This window comes from Diuraphis noxia, unplaced genomic scaffold, assembly GCF_037042655.1.
Source record: "Diuraphis noxia isolate RWA-SAM2 unplaced genomic scaffold, SU_Dnox_SAM2 contig0001, whole genome shotgun sequence".
Classification (NCBI taxonomy): Eukaryota; Metazoa; Arthropoda; class Insecta; order Hemiptera; family Aphididae; genus Diuraphis; species Diuraphis noxia.
Genome location: NW_028301711.1, coordinates 63,914,365 through 63,929,452, shown reverse-complemented (window position 1 = coordinate 63,929,452; position 15,088 = coordinate 63,914,365). Strand labels below are relative to the sequence as shown.

Here is a 15,088-nt window from a genome sequence, read left to right as displayed (position 1 = left end):
TGAGAATTATTTTATCGATGTATTTTTTATATTTGTTAGGTTTATAGCTTATTTAAACATAAAAAAAAACTGTATCTTTAATTTGTTAAAATTAATTGATGGAAACACAATATGAATTGTAATATTTTAAGTCAAAGTAATTTGTACATAATATCTATACCTATATTAAACTTCTTTTGATAAAAATGCTATTTTTTTTGCTGAGCTTTTACTAGTCTTAAATCATTATGTTTTGTTTCTAATATAAAAGTTCACTAATGAACCAATTATGCATAGATGCCAATTATATTTGTCATACAATATTGTGGAATTATAGTCACTTGCTAGCTGTTAGTTTGGGTGCCTAAATTAAGAATAGCATATTAATTATTTAACACTTGGTTAAAATTGATTTGTTGCTCAAATTAAATTTATAAATTAAATTCTGAGTGTTTTTATGATAAGGTATAATAGTCCAGTCAGAAAATGTATGTCAAAAAATAATATTTTAATACAAAATTATTATACCGATAACATCTTTATAGTTAGTTATATATAATATTTTATCACATTAAACTAGGTATGAAATTAATACTTTAATATTAATATATCTATTGTATTGTGTTACCCAAACAATATTATTGACTTGAAATAATAATAATTAGTAATTACACTGCTGATAAATAATGTATGATAATGATAATAATTAACAGGATAAATTCTAAGACATATTGAAAGTATTATTATATGACTTAAGTTGATGAATAGACAAGCTGTAGATTCTTATTGAGATAAATTAGGATCAGTAGTATATTGTATGTATTTTTTTTTTCTTTTAATTTGTGAATTAAGTTATTTTTATTATTTCTAATGTTATTTTTCAAAGTTATAAAGTCATGTACAATAGTAAAAAGTAATTATTCTTAAATATTTAAATACAGTAGCTAGACTCGATAACTTGAATCTCAAGGCAAATAAAAATAAATTGAATTAATGTTTTTTCGAGTTAAATGCCTCAAGCACAACAAAAAAACAATTCAGTGGCGTAAAAAAATTTGAGTTATCGAGACTGGTTTGTATATATTAATACAATATGATTGTCATCTCTCATAAAAACCAAAACATATTATAGTAAATTTGAATAATGTGTGTATTTAGACTATAAATTATGTTATATGACTGATGAGTTAAAGGTATATAGTTTTTTTGTCAGTAATTTTGTTTAAAAATTATTTTTTTTAAATGTGTTTTGGTAATTGGTTTTGGACATTGTATTTCTTTATGATAATGAATTATGTTAGAATTAAGTCTGTAGTTGAAAATTATTAGATGTTTTTGTTTGTCACACATAATTTAAGTTATACACCTTAAAAGGAATTCATATGACATTTAAATAAATTTTAAATAGTAATACAATTTTTATTTTACATTTGATGCTTGTAATCGAAAACAATTTTTTTTGAGTCAGTGTTTAAATGTTTCATTATTAAATAAAATAGTTAGTATTTTTGTTAATTAATCATGTCATTACTAGTATTTGTCATTTCTAGTAGTTTTTATAATTTACACCCTCTCAACCTTGAGGGTAAAGTGTAATTTTTTTCCATTTACTTTAAGATATTTAAAACTGTCAAAACAATATTGTGTATTATTCTTTATTATTCTCTATACTTTAAAAAAAACAAAACGTTAGTCATAGATTATAATGTTATTTGCCAAAGATTATGTAGATTTGTATTATTAATAACAAATAAAAACATATTTGAAGCATTCAATACAAACTAAAAATAATTTTGAATTCATTTTTGTGTAATGGAATGTATGTACGTAATATATATAATACCTTGATATACATATTATAATATATAAAACATTGATATTCATCAATGATGAACTGTAATATAATAATAATAATAATAATATATAATATAAATATATAATTATACTATAATAATAATAAACTGTAATATTCAGACATTACTAAAAATGGCTAATAATTTTAGTGATACTAAACTTGCCTATCTAAGGCAGACAATGTTCAACTACTTAAATAAAAATAATTATTTTTTGTCAATAATACTCATCATTATTAATTAAGATCATTTAGTGAAACAAAATAAACAGCTGGGTTATAATGACTTATTAGGTTACTTTTAACAAAATCATACATGACAAATCATAATTTAAAGATATTATAATCGATGGAAACATATTTCTGTTATTTTAGGAAAACATATAATTATTAATTTCTATTAATGTACTATTATAATTTATTTTAACGTAATTTATTATATTGCTATGGATTTTAAGTTCTGAGCGGTTTAGTTGTTTGAAAGGCAAACTATTACATTTGCATTTAATTTTGCAGTAGCATTGTTGGAATCCTTGAAATCTCATAACATAGTAGGTAGTCTCCATTGGTAAATGGATATTCAGGGCCTTCATAAAATTTAATAATCTAAATATGATACTCATTACCTCCTCATAAACATTAAATAATATTTTGTGCAGGTCAATCGGAAATGTTAAAATGACTACAAATTATTAATTAATAAAATAACATTTTATTAAATCTTAGGCTTAACTAAATCAGTAAGGTAAATTAATGATAATGAATAAATTGTACAAAATACAATTTATAATTAATTTAATAAATCCTTGTGTATTTTAGAGTGGATATTTTTATTTCAGGGACCCGCACTTGACTTATTTTTTTTGCTCAAAAATTTATTTTAAAGGCCTGTCTCAGTACCTGCATACAATCTCATTCACTAATCGTCATTGACGATTAACACTAAATATACTTTGGTAAACAGAAACGAAATTGCATATGCCTAAATACTACCCCTTGATAAAAACACCTCAAACACAGATTTCTATATGGTTAGTAGTGCTATATAATTTCCATACAAAAATAAAAAGTCACAAATATAGATTATAAAATACAGATCGTTGTAGTAAGTAAAAATTTAAATTTTATAAACGGCCTCATCAGCCATGGAGGCCTGGACACGCCTATGAATTGGTACCTATACTTCTACACATAAAATATAATATTAAACATAATACATATTAACATGTTTACACATCACTTCACAATCACAATTCGACGAGAATTATTATTCATTGGAAACGCCGAACGCCGAACGACAACTTACTATAAATAGGTATTCACACATAGCAATCATAATATTAGTATCATCATGAACTAGTTGTAGGAGCATCGATTAAATTAAACTTTTATAACTATCATGATCTGTATTGTATTTAATATTTTAGACAGGTTGTAATTCATGAAAGACTTGTGTTTCTAATGGACATCCGACAGGCTATCGCATCACTTTGCCAAGAGTTCGTGAGGACGAGATAGAATTAATGAATGAGAAAACCACTAAACGTCCAAAAGTCGGTTATTTCTCTCAAATACATATCAGTTTATAGGTCTGTACTCTATGCAGCCCTCCCCCCCATCATATTTTTGGCAATGGTACAGAACTAAATCTGGGCCATAAACATTTTTCTAATTTAAATTGAAGTAATTATTTGCATGAACGGCGGGCCTCAGTACCATGGGTCCTTCTGACCTCCCTTCTCCTTGTGGAGGCCCTGACTCGATGCCCAAACCACGGTTAAATATTATTAACAAGATAATATATTTAAGGTGTGTCTTTAATTGAGTTTGATTTCTCGTCCGCTGGCTCGCTTTGTCTCTTTCTAAGCTGTATAGGCTATACGGTATTCGGAAAAAAAAGCCCCACCTCTATAGGTTAAAAAAAAGCCCCGTACCAACTAAATACATAACACATTTTTTATTATAGTGTACATTTTATAATTTGAAATTTTTAAATATGAATATTATATTTTATATTTTATATTATATGAACAAAAAACCACATTTGCAATAATAAAATGTTGTAGATACTAGTAGATACCAAGACCAGTTTTCAGATAGGTAGGAGCCTACAATAAAATATAATACCTTTACAATTTTCAAGATAAAGTCAAATGTCAATTACTTTTATTACTTATATACTTAAATTTCTTATATTTCAAATGTATATTAATATTTATAGTTTAATAAATACTTAGTATAATAAATTAGATGATACATAATAATAATATAATAATTAATGAAAAACAATTGTTAATATTAATGTTTTAACAGTTTATCAAATATTATTACCTATGACCTAAAAGTATATACAAATATTAAACTAGTATATTATAATATAAAATATTAATTGTGGTTATACTGTTATAGATACGACTGATACGAGTATATGTCAGAAGTAATGCAAAGTATGTAGGTAAGAAGTGTTCCATAGTCACACATATAGATAAATATTATTATTGGATAAAAGTATGCATAAATTTAAAAAGTTAAAAAATGTACACTATAATAAAAAATGTGTTATGCTTTTGGTTGGTACGGGGCTTTTTTTTACCGTATTTTGATATCGGGGCTTTTTTTTCCTAGATTCCGCTATGAATACGGCATACTATAGACAGCCTTAATCGGTAATTATTCATGCTCTTTACTACACACTCGAACAAATTTTATAGTGTACTTGACACTCTTATCTAATATTCAATTTACTGTGTAATTTACCAACTGTTCTTTCTAATTGCGTTTATGAATCATAATATGAAGTTTCCCAAAACGTGCGATATTTTTGTTATCTCTTATTGACTGAAAGAAAATATATCAATAATTTATAACTTTATAGTCAGAAAAAAAACTTACGATTTATCGTGGCAAACAATTTGTTTCCTAATGATTTCACTATGCTATTATTATTACCGACCATTTTAGAATTAAACATTCAATTATAAAAAGCTGTGAAAGAGTTCGTCATTCTGTAAAAAAAAAAAAAAGAAAGAGTGCGGATGGTGACCCTACAGGACATATATCGGGTTGATTCGAAATCGTAATTAATATTAGTGTTTCGCCGGACTCGTTCGACGATGACGATTTGCGCACACAAAAAAAAAATTAAAAATAATTCACGTAATCATCACGACGTGGCGGCACTGCGACAGATTCGTTTGGCGGGACGTTTCGGCGGTCGTGTGGGTGAACGTGCGTGGCGATCTCGTGTCGTTTTTGAAATTCGGTCGTAATCCCATCGGACAACGTTGGGCTGATAATATTGCCGGATGCATCACTGACTTTAGCAGCTGCTGCTGCTGTTGATTGACGAAACGATTACACATTGCACTTTTACGACATTATTCACGTTTCACTCAAAAAGTCGTCGGTATGAAGTTTTTTTTGTTCGTTGTAATAGAAAAAATTAGACATAATATCTTTATCTAACCTTCGACTGACCGGCCGTCATATACGTACTCATTGTCTGTACAGATTACAGACTACAGAATACAGACTACAGATTACAGACTACATTGTACAGACTACAGAATAAGTACGACAGTTCAGCGGTCGAACCGGCCATTTTCTATAATCCTTTTAAAAGTCGGTCAATTTTTATAACTAGATCATTCGGCTGTCCTACAGTTTTCGCCATCGTCGTTTGCCATTCGAGCATTCTTTGTCAACTCGCGGGTGAGTGATCTTTTTTTTAAACACGTCGTTTTCGACTCTATTAATGTTTATTGAACGTAATAATATGGTTTCACACTCAAGTAATTACCACTCGACACATACCGTTTAATCCTGATTAACGACCTGTCGTTTTACTTAATTATACATGATTAGAGATTTTCTTATAAAATCATTCACAGGAAAATGTAAAACCAAAGTTCTGTACTCATAATAATATTGAGGTTATATTGACAAATACGTGACTAAATATTGCAATAGTATTACCCAGCTCGGACTACCTATCTAGATCATTTGATTATGTTTTTCATCAGGTCTTATAAATGTTGACTTGAATATTTGTTTGTATTAATATAGTTTTTAATCGATGTAGTGCCATAATTAATGAGACCAAAATGTGATTTCTAGGATAATATATTACAAAGCGATAAGTGACAGGATCGGAGACAGGATGATTTGTTGATATGTTTAATTACTAATTTGTTAATATTTTTCAATAAGTAGGTTTCAAATATTACCTAGTCTATTATTTTATTAATGATAAAGGAGCTATAATGTAAGTAACATTGTTAAACATGATTAAAATTATGAAACAATATTTTGCGCCTTCTGTTCTTGAATTTTGACCTGTGTTTTTAATATTTTTTATAATCATTGACAAGTTAACATTAATAATTTTATTTTTTTCAAAAGTAAATAGTCCTGATTGTGTTTCATACAAAATGAATAAATTTATATAATTGTTCAATGTAATTAATTATTTGTTTAATTGCCACTCATTACATACCATAATTTTTTTCATCATCAGTGTTGTTTGTTAAGTGTAATTTTATCACCTAGTTTTTTTTATACTTGTTTCTTGAAGTTAATATCTATAGTATATAGCTATCTATGCAAAATAAATACATTTTTTTTTGAGATCAAGTTTGGAAGTTTTTAGTATATGTTGTAATGAAATTATAACTTTTGTTTTTATTTTTATACATAAATATTTATTATTTATATAGGTAATCTATATAAATAATAAAGATTAATATAAAAATTAATATAAAAGTTGTTTGACTGTTAAAAAATCACTAAGAATTTGAATTTTTCAAATTTAAGTCCTAATTAATAAAAAATGTGTTCAAAATGTATTTTTTTTAAAGTAACACAGTGAATGTATTTTTTTCAGAACATAGATTTTAACTTTTAAATTGTTAATAATTAACACATAAGTTTCATTAGGCAGTGGCGCAACTAGAACTAGGTATAATATTGACGGGACTGTAGCCCCCACTTGATATTACACGAAAAGTAACTCGTGGAAGATTGTCTCCACACTTCTCATATATTTTCACTTATAAATATAATAAAAAAATTTTTCTAGTTCACAATTATAATTTACTACCTGTTTATTATAGTTCAGTGCATAAATTGTAAAATTTTGTATTGTAATCGTACTGATGTACTGGCATAAGTTTGTTTTCTTAAAAATAAATACAGGAATTATTCCTTAGTTATTTCCTGATTTACTTAGTGATATAGCATATTTATCATAGGCAATATAAAATAATTATTAATAAAATAAAGATCTAATTATTTAATCATTCCCCCCCCCTAAAAAAAAAAAAATATATAAAAACTAGAAATAACTGAATTTTATTAGATTCATTAATATTTAAGGAAACAATTGAAAAATGTATTAATTTTTTCTAATTAATAATTGTTAGGTAATCAAAAATGGTTGTCTTAAAATTCCAATACAATTTTTAAACAATATTCTTATTCTTCGATATTCATTTAATGAGTTTAATATGTTTTATTTTGTATGCACTTTTTAACTTTGAGTATATTTTGTTTATATTTTAGGTCCAAAATAAATTTAATTTGGATATTGAAGATTAATTCAAGATGGCACCTAAATCAATATTGGTTCAAAATCGAAAGAAGTCTTCTAAGAATAACATCTATATCAAAAAACTTAATCAAGCTTTGGCAATCAATAATAGTTTACGTAAGCGTATTGATGAGTTATCAGAGCAAAATAAACAATTATCAACCACTAGGAATAACTTATCATTGGAGAAATTGTCGTTACAAACTGAAAATAACTCTATTAGAAATTCTAATATTCAACTGACTGCAATGCATCATATAATGAATAAAAAAATTTGTGCATTAGAACAAACTATTCAAAGCTGTATACCTGCATTAGTAACTATGTCGCAATGTATCCCATCTATGTTAGAAAATGTACACGAAATGAGTAAGTTTGAAATCAAAGACTTTAACAAGGAAAAGAAAGAAAAACAAACAAAAACTGTCAGACCTATGATTAATGGTCATACCATCACTCAACCAGCTGTTTCAATTAGAAGATTTGATATGTCACCTATCATTGAAAGTCCTAGAAATCCTAGTACTGAACAAACACGGCATAGTACTGAACAAACGCGGCATAGTACTGAACAAACGCGGCATAGTACTGAACAAACGCGGCATAGTACTGAAGAAACACGACATACTACTGAACAAATGCGGCTTAGTACTGAACAAACGCGGCTTAGTACTGAAGAAACGCGGCATACTATTGAACAACCACAGCTTAGTACTGAACAAGCACGGCATAGTACTGAACAACCACGGCATAGTACTGAAATAGCGCGTCATAGTACGGAACTAGCGCGGCGTAGTACTGAACTAACTCCAAAAAGACCAAGAAAACTAAGTTATCGAAGTTCACCACAATGCAAACTTAATATGGAACCATATGTAAGATTAAAAGATGTTGCAGCCATGTTAAAAAACTCCAAAGCTGTTCCTAATGAAGAAGGTCCTCAACGTCGACTAAATGAAAGTTTAGGTGAAGGTCCTAGTTGGTTGCATACTCCAGAAAATCAAACACAAATTTCTAACAACAGTACTGATGTAATAGAAAGTGTTCAAAGTACTCCTAGTTCAACGACAGTCAATGAAGTTCAAGCTGATGTGACAACAATTGCTTCTACTTCAACTGGTAATATGGATAATACATTTGGCGGAACTGAAGAACATCGCAGTGATTTGATATCTTCTATCGATTCAAGTTTGATGAGAAACGTAACATGCCGAAAACGTACTATACGATCAAGTGAATCAAGCAGTTCGTCAGATATTGACGATTCAACTTCTTCATCAAGACCTAGTAGATCTGCCAAAAAGAATATCAATTATAAAGAAAAGAGCCTGGGCGGTAAACTTAGAAGATAATTATTTTAAGTATCATAAAACCTATTAAGAAATTGTTTATGACATTTAATTGTGTGTATTATACTATTAAATGTAATTTTTCATTTTTTCATTATTAGTCAACATCAGATATTTTAAAACTAATTTCGATATGCTGTATATTATAGTTGTATGTAAGCTTCACAAGATGTGTATTTTTATTTATTACTTAAGAAAGTAAATATTATATAAATCAGTTTTTTAAATATTAAGCAAATTCTAATATTTCAGAAGATAATTATATATTTTAAGTATCATAAAACCTGTGTATGTTGTTTAGTTTTTGTGTATTAAACTTAATATGTAACTTACTATTATATACAATTTTTCATACATGCATATATATATATATATATATATATATTAGTAAAGAATAGTTTTTTTTTTTTTGATTTATTATTACGATTTAGTATGCGTTTATTCAATTGTAAACATCATATTACATTTATTTTATTTTACTTAAGAAGGTAAATATTAATATAAAATCAATTGACAATTATCAATATCAAGTGAATTCTAATAGTTTGCAACAAAAAATATCAACTATAAATAAAAAGGCTTTGGTAATAAACTCAGAAAATAATTATGTATTCAAAACATCATTAAATGGATTTAATTAAAAGAAACTGTATTTATAGTTGATTTAATTGTGTCCATTACATTATTACATGTAACTTTTCATTGTTATTTGTCACAGTAATTTTTTTTTACTTATTATGATTTATTGTATGTTTCAATTGTAAATTATTTAATTATTTTTTTTTTTTACCATATAGATAGGTATCTATTATATTTTATTTTATTAAAATAAGTTAATATAATTCAAATCAGTTCATAAATATTTAGCTTTAGTGGATTTTAATAGTTTTACTTTGTTTGAATTCCAATTTGTGTATAAGAAAGTAAAGTATTTATGTTAATGTATTATGTAACAAGGGTTAAAAATTATATTGTATGAATTTAATAAAATGTAATATTCAATAAAATTCTTGATTTAAATAGTTATCTATTTTTCATATAATATAATATGTATATGATTGTGTTTTAGAGTACTATATTTCAGATAAATTACTTGAGTAAACAAATAAAAATTAGATACATATTAAGTTATTAATAAATATTCTAATTAATGCAAAATTACAAACATATTAATAATAAATATTCGTTAAATTGAGTTAAAATAATTTATACTAAGGTGTATGATATATTTATCATAATATTATGTTTATTTTTTTGATTAGTTGTTATGGTACTTTTCTCCTCTTCAATGTATTAACATTTTATTATTATTATTATTTTTAAATATATGGGTAGACCTGCATTTCCAAGACTACTTATACCTACTTTTAATATGTAAATAACATAATGTGGTTTGGGTCTAATATGGTTTATCATTTTTTGATTAATATGAGTTTTGGTCATTAAAATTGTGTTACTATATTATAAGTAGTAGCTGAGATAAAAGACCTAATGTTGAAAACTAAATCACTAATTAATGTATTTTTAAAACGGCTAATCTGATAATTAAAATATATCATTGAAAGTTGTAGAAAATGAGATTGCCACTTTTAAACCCAAACCATAGCATTTATCAAATCTAGGCTTGTATTTAGGTATTTGAGACACATTGTATAAACCATGTTAACTTATAATACTTAATTTTAAATATTAGTATTGAGGGTATTGATAGCTAAATTGTAATTATTTACAAAATAATAGCTTTAAATATTTATGAATTATTGTACTATACAGGTATATAGAGTTGCTTGTTGTTATTCCTAGTTAAATACTTAATTATTATATCTAATATTTGTTTACTAATTATTTATATATTATACATTTAAGATAATTATTAAGATTGTAACAATTGCTGACCTGTTGCGTTGACATTAATAATTAGAAAGTTTTTTGAAAAATGTATTAAAAATAATTCAGAAATTTTTTGATACTTTTTTTTCAAGTTGTAATTAGTATAGTATTGGGGAAGGATCTTCTAGTAACTATGTCACCATGCTATTTTTACCAGAGAAAAATATGTATATTTATAGGTTACTTATTCATTTCTTTTTTTTCTCAAAAATCTAAGCCTTTTTGATTCACCAAACTAACTAAAATTTGTTTAGCCTTTTTGTCTACACATTAGTCGGCAGTTTAGCTCTTTAGAATTACTATTTTAAAATGATAAAAATGTTTGAAAAACATATTGCTTGGCATAACATTAATGATTATTAATTTAATCATGGATTGTTACCTATATCTTATAATATATCTTATTAATAATACAATATATTTATAATAAAATATATTTATAATATAAATATTATAATAATAATAATAATTTATAATATAATATACCTAACTCTGTTTTTAAAAATAGTTTTCTAGTTATATCTTGAGTAGTGAAGAATATGTATTTTGTTGAATAATATTAATAAATTATCAATTTAATATAGAATAACCATAAATCATAATTATGCTATATTGATATAAATATATATAAAGGATACTATATATTGTATAGCCAATAGTATAATCTATTTAATAATATCTAATAAAATAAATAATCAAAATAATTGTGTCTTATTTTTTGTATTCCACAATTTGTCATGTCTTAAAAATAATAGTTTTAAGGGGCTTACTGCTGTAGGGTTTTAAGACTATTTCTATGAAAAGAACATAGAACATAGCAGGCTATCTGCGAGAAAAAATTAAGTTAATGAAAATTAAATTTAAAAAAGTTAAAATTAACTTAATTTTTAACTCGTTTATCCCCAGGTCTGGATCTTTCCTTATTTAAGGAGAAACAGTTAGGCAATTTCTTAACTGATATCACAACCAACGATTCACGTGTTAGTCGTAAATAATTTTTAGTGTGAGTGGGGTACTTATACAAAGACGAAAATAAAAGTTTAAGGAAAAATGATAATTTTTAATTTTTTTAATCTTTATTCTCCCAAAATAGATTTTGTTTTTTCAAGACCCATTTTGGTTACTTGAAGTTTTCACAAAATATTTAAATTATAATTTCTTACACATAATATAATTTATAAATATTTTGATTATTTTCGAGGTATTTATACTCTATAGACTTTACAAATTTTTAATTATTAAAACGAATTATATTATTCGTGGATATACTTAAACCTTTTATGAATATTATCATTATTTTATTCACACAATGATATTTTAAAATGCAACGTTTTTGACAAAATTTGATTGTGCGAGCTCAACATCACTGACAACACATACAAAACATGACTGTAATATATTCGGCAGATTGGTTACCTATACTTCCTCATTTTCTTCTTCGTAGAATGTCGTGTTCAAAAAAAATCGACCGGAATGTCGAGCATAATCGTATCAATGGACACGAGCGGCGGAGGCACAAACGCTTCGTGACACGCTCAACATATAATTATACAATAAAAATATCATATCGTATTCGGGCGCGTGTGTTACCTATTAGTTATTAGTTTATTACCTACCTACCTTTATATTTTTCTAACGACAGCAAACATACACGGTGGCGTATTTTATACACATAAAATATGCGCATACCCGTGTTATTATGTACCGCAGTTGGATGTCGTGCAGCACAAGTCGTACATAATATTAGGTTGTATCTGTACGACGACATAGTAGGAACAGAACCAGCTATATATTGTTCGTACACGGCATTCGATGTCTTTAAATATTAACGACCGACCGCCGGTAAATGGGCGTACGTCCAAACTATCATTACGCGACACTATTTAGGTCATCCGGCTGTACAATGATTACAGCTGATGTACATATTATAATATATCAACTATATATTTTTATGCAAGCACGAGGCACAGAATTTAAAAATTCAACACATTGCTATATATATATATAAATATGATATCGTACGATACCTGTCAATGTATATATAGTAGTATATGTATACCTACGCGTTTGTATATTATGTTTACCTATAATATCGTTTGACTGACCACTCCTACAATATTTCGTCGCCATCGTGGTAGGAAAACGTCCCATGTGAAAAACATGACTTTTTAGTATAATATAGAGGAAAAACAATCAATATTTTAAAATTAACTATTATTGGATAAAAAAAACGTGATGAAATTCATATTTTTAGATCTTATTAATACGTATAGCTATAGGTAAAGGTATACCTTATATATATGTCGTAGGCATATAGTCGAATCAGGCATTTTATTAAATGCCTAGGCCCTAGGCATATAGTTAAAGAATTTAATGTTTATGTAATTTCACTAAATGCCTATTTCATGCCAGGCAAATAATAAAAAAACATTTTGTATTATTTAAAAAATTTAAATATTTTTTCTATCAGTTATTTATTGCTATTTTATATATAAAAAAAGCTGTGTATTATTTATTAATATGAAAAACACGTAGGTATATTAAATAATATGTTTAATTTGTGTCATTGTGTTAACTGTTAATATTGTTTTAAAAATGAAATAATAAAAAAAGTTATATTATAATTACAAGTTTTTGTTACCTATTACTTGTTGTCACATGGTTGTTATTTGGTAGCATTTACTGGAACATATAGGTATACCTATGTTACAATATTACATGCAATCACGATCAAACTACATACGATTTACGTTTACGTAAATAGACGTACTAAACTAAATTATTGTACAATTCAATCGCATGTTCTGTATCTCTATTTCCATAACGCCATATTTTTGTCGTTATAATCGATAAGATTATAATTTGTCCCACAGTACTCAATATAGATAAGGTTCTCATACAAGCTAGTACTTACGTTAGTTTTCCAAGGTAAAAACCAATGGAACTTTTATTTTTATTTAATAAGAATATATAGTACTTACTACTCGTACAATAAACGCGATATATAGGCTATACAATATACTCCTATACTATCATTTAAGTCTATCACATCTAATTATTTATTACCTGAATATATTTATGATTTCATTTTTAAAACAATACTAAATAATAATTAACACACAATTAATCATTTTATTTCATATACCTACGTGTTTTTCATATTAATAAATAATACACAGCTTTTTATGTATATATATAATAGCAATAAATAACTGATAGAAAATATATTTAAATTTTTTAAATAATACAAAATGTTTTTTTTATTATTTGCCTGGCATGAAATAGGCGTTTAGTGAAATTGCATAAACATTAAATTCTTTGACTATATGCCTAGGCATTTAATAAAATGCCTGATTTGACTATATGCCTACGACATATATATATATATATATATATATATGTATAGTATATATATGTCCCCCCAGCCAACATTGGAGACAGTGTGATAGTCTCTTTTGATGCAAGGTAAAAATATTCTTTTTTAATCATAATTATTTTTCTCAATACACAAGTTGAATTTATTGTATAATTTTAGAGTTGTAATGCACTGTACATATTATGGCCACTCTAAAGAGAAACACAGAAAAAGGCGCCGTTTGATGGGATCGGAATTATTACACCGAGCTGTATCGTCGATACAGGTTGTACATTATCCCAAATTATATTCAACGCATATATCCAAGAAGCAGTAGATATGATAAACGAAAATGCCAAGCTAGGGATTAAGATTAACGGACAAAAAATAAGTATGTTACGTTTTGCCGATGACATAGCTTTAATTGCTGAGAGCAAGGAAGATCTGGCTCAACTAATTAATGCTATGGATAAAACATTCGAAAAAGAGCTGGAATTGAGAATAAATATGAAGAAAACAAAAGTAATGGTATGTAAAAGGGAAAATAATACAAAAATACAGATAAAAATACGAAATCAAACAATATAACAAGTAGATGAGTTTCATACCTGGGAAGCACAATCAGCATGGATGGAAGAAACAGAAGTGAAATTATAAAACGTATCTGTCAAGCTGAAATAGCCTTTAACAAAAAGAAAACTATATTTACATCAAGAAGCATGAGTCTGAAAATTAGAAAGAACCTGTTAAAGACGTATGTATGGAGCATTGCCCTGTACGGGTGTGAAATCTGGACAATAACAACAGAGGAAAAAAGAAGACTTGAGGCGTTTGAAATGTGGTGCTATAGAAGGATGCTAAGGATAAGCTGAATGGAAAGAGTAACCAATGTAGAAGTACTGGAAAGACTATCAGATGGAAAGTTACTATGGAATAACATAGTCAGAAGGCGGAATGAATGGATAGGCCATATCATGAGACACGAAGGATTGTTGAAATTGGTAATAGACGGAACAATAGAGGGAAATAACCGTAGGGGTAGACCAAGATTAGAATTTATTCAACAGATAATAAAG

At 26.7% G+C, this 15,088-nt stretch overlaps 1 protein-coding gene across 1 annotated transcript; it reads left to right on the top strand.

Moving 5' to 3' along the window:
- Positions 1 to 5,156: 5,156 nt before the first annotated feature.
- Positions 5,157 to 10,718, top strand: LOC107166637 (uncharacterized). Its single transcript, XM_015515391.2, has 2 exons — positions 5,157 to 5,542; positions 7,391 to 10,718. Exon 2 carries the CDS (start codon positions 7,433 to 7,435, stop codon positions 8,768 to 8,770), a length of 1,338 nt encoding a protein of 445 aa, XP_015370877.2. The 5' UTR covers positions 5,157 to 5,542; positions 7,391 to 7,432; the 3' UTR covers positions 8,771 to 10,718.
- The last annotated feature ends 4,370 nt before the right edge of the window (positions 10,719 to 15,088 follow it).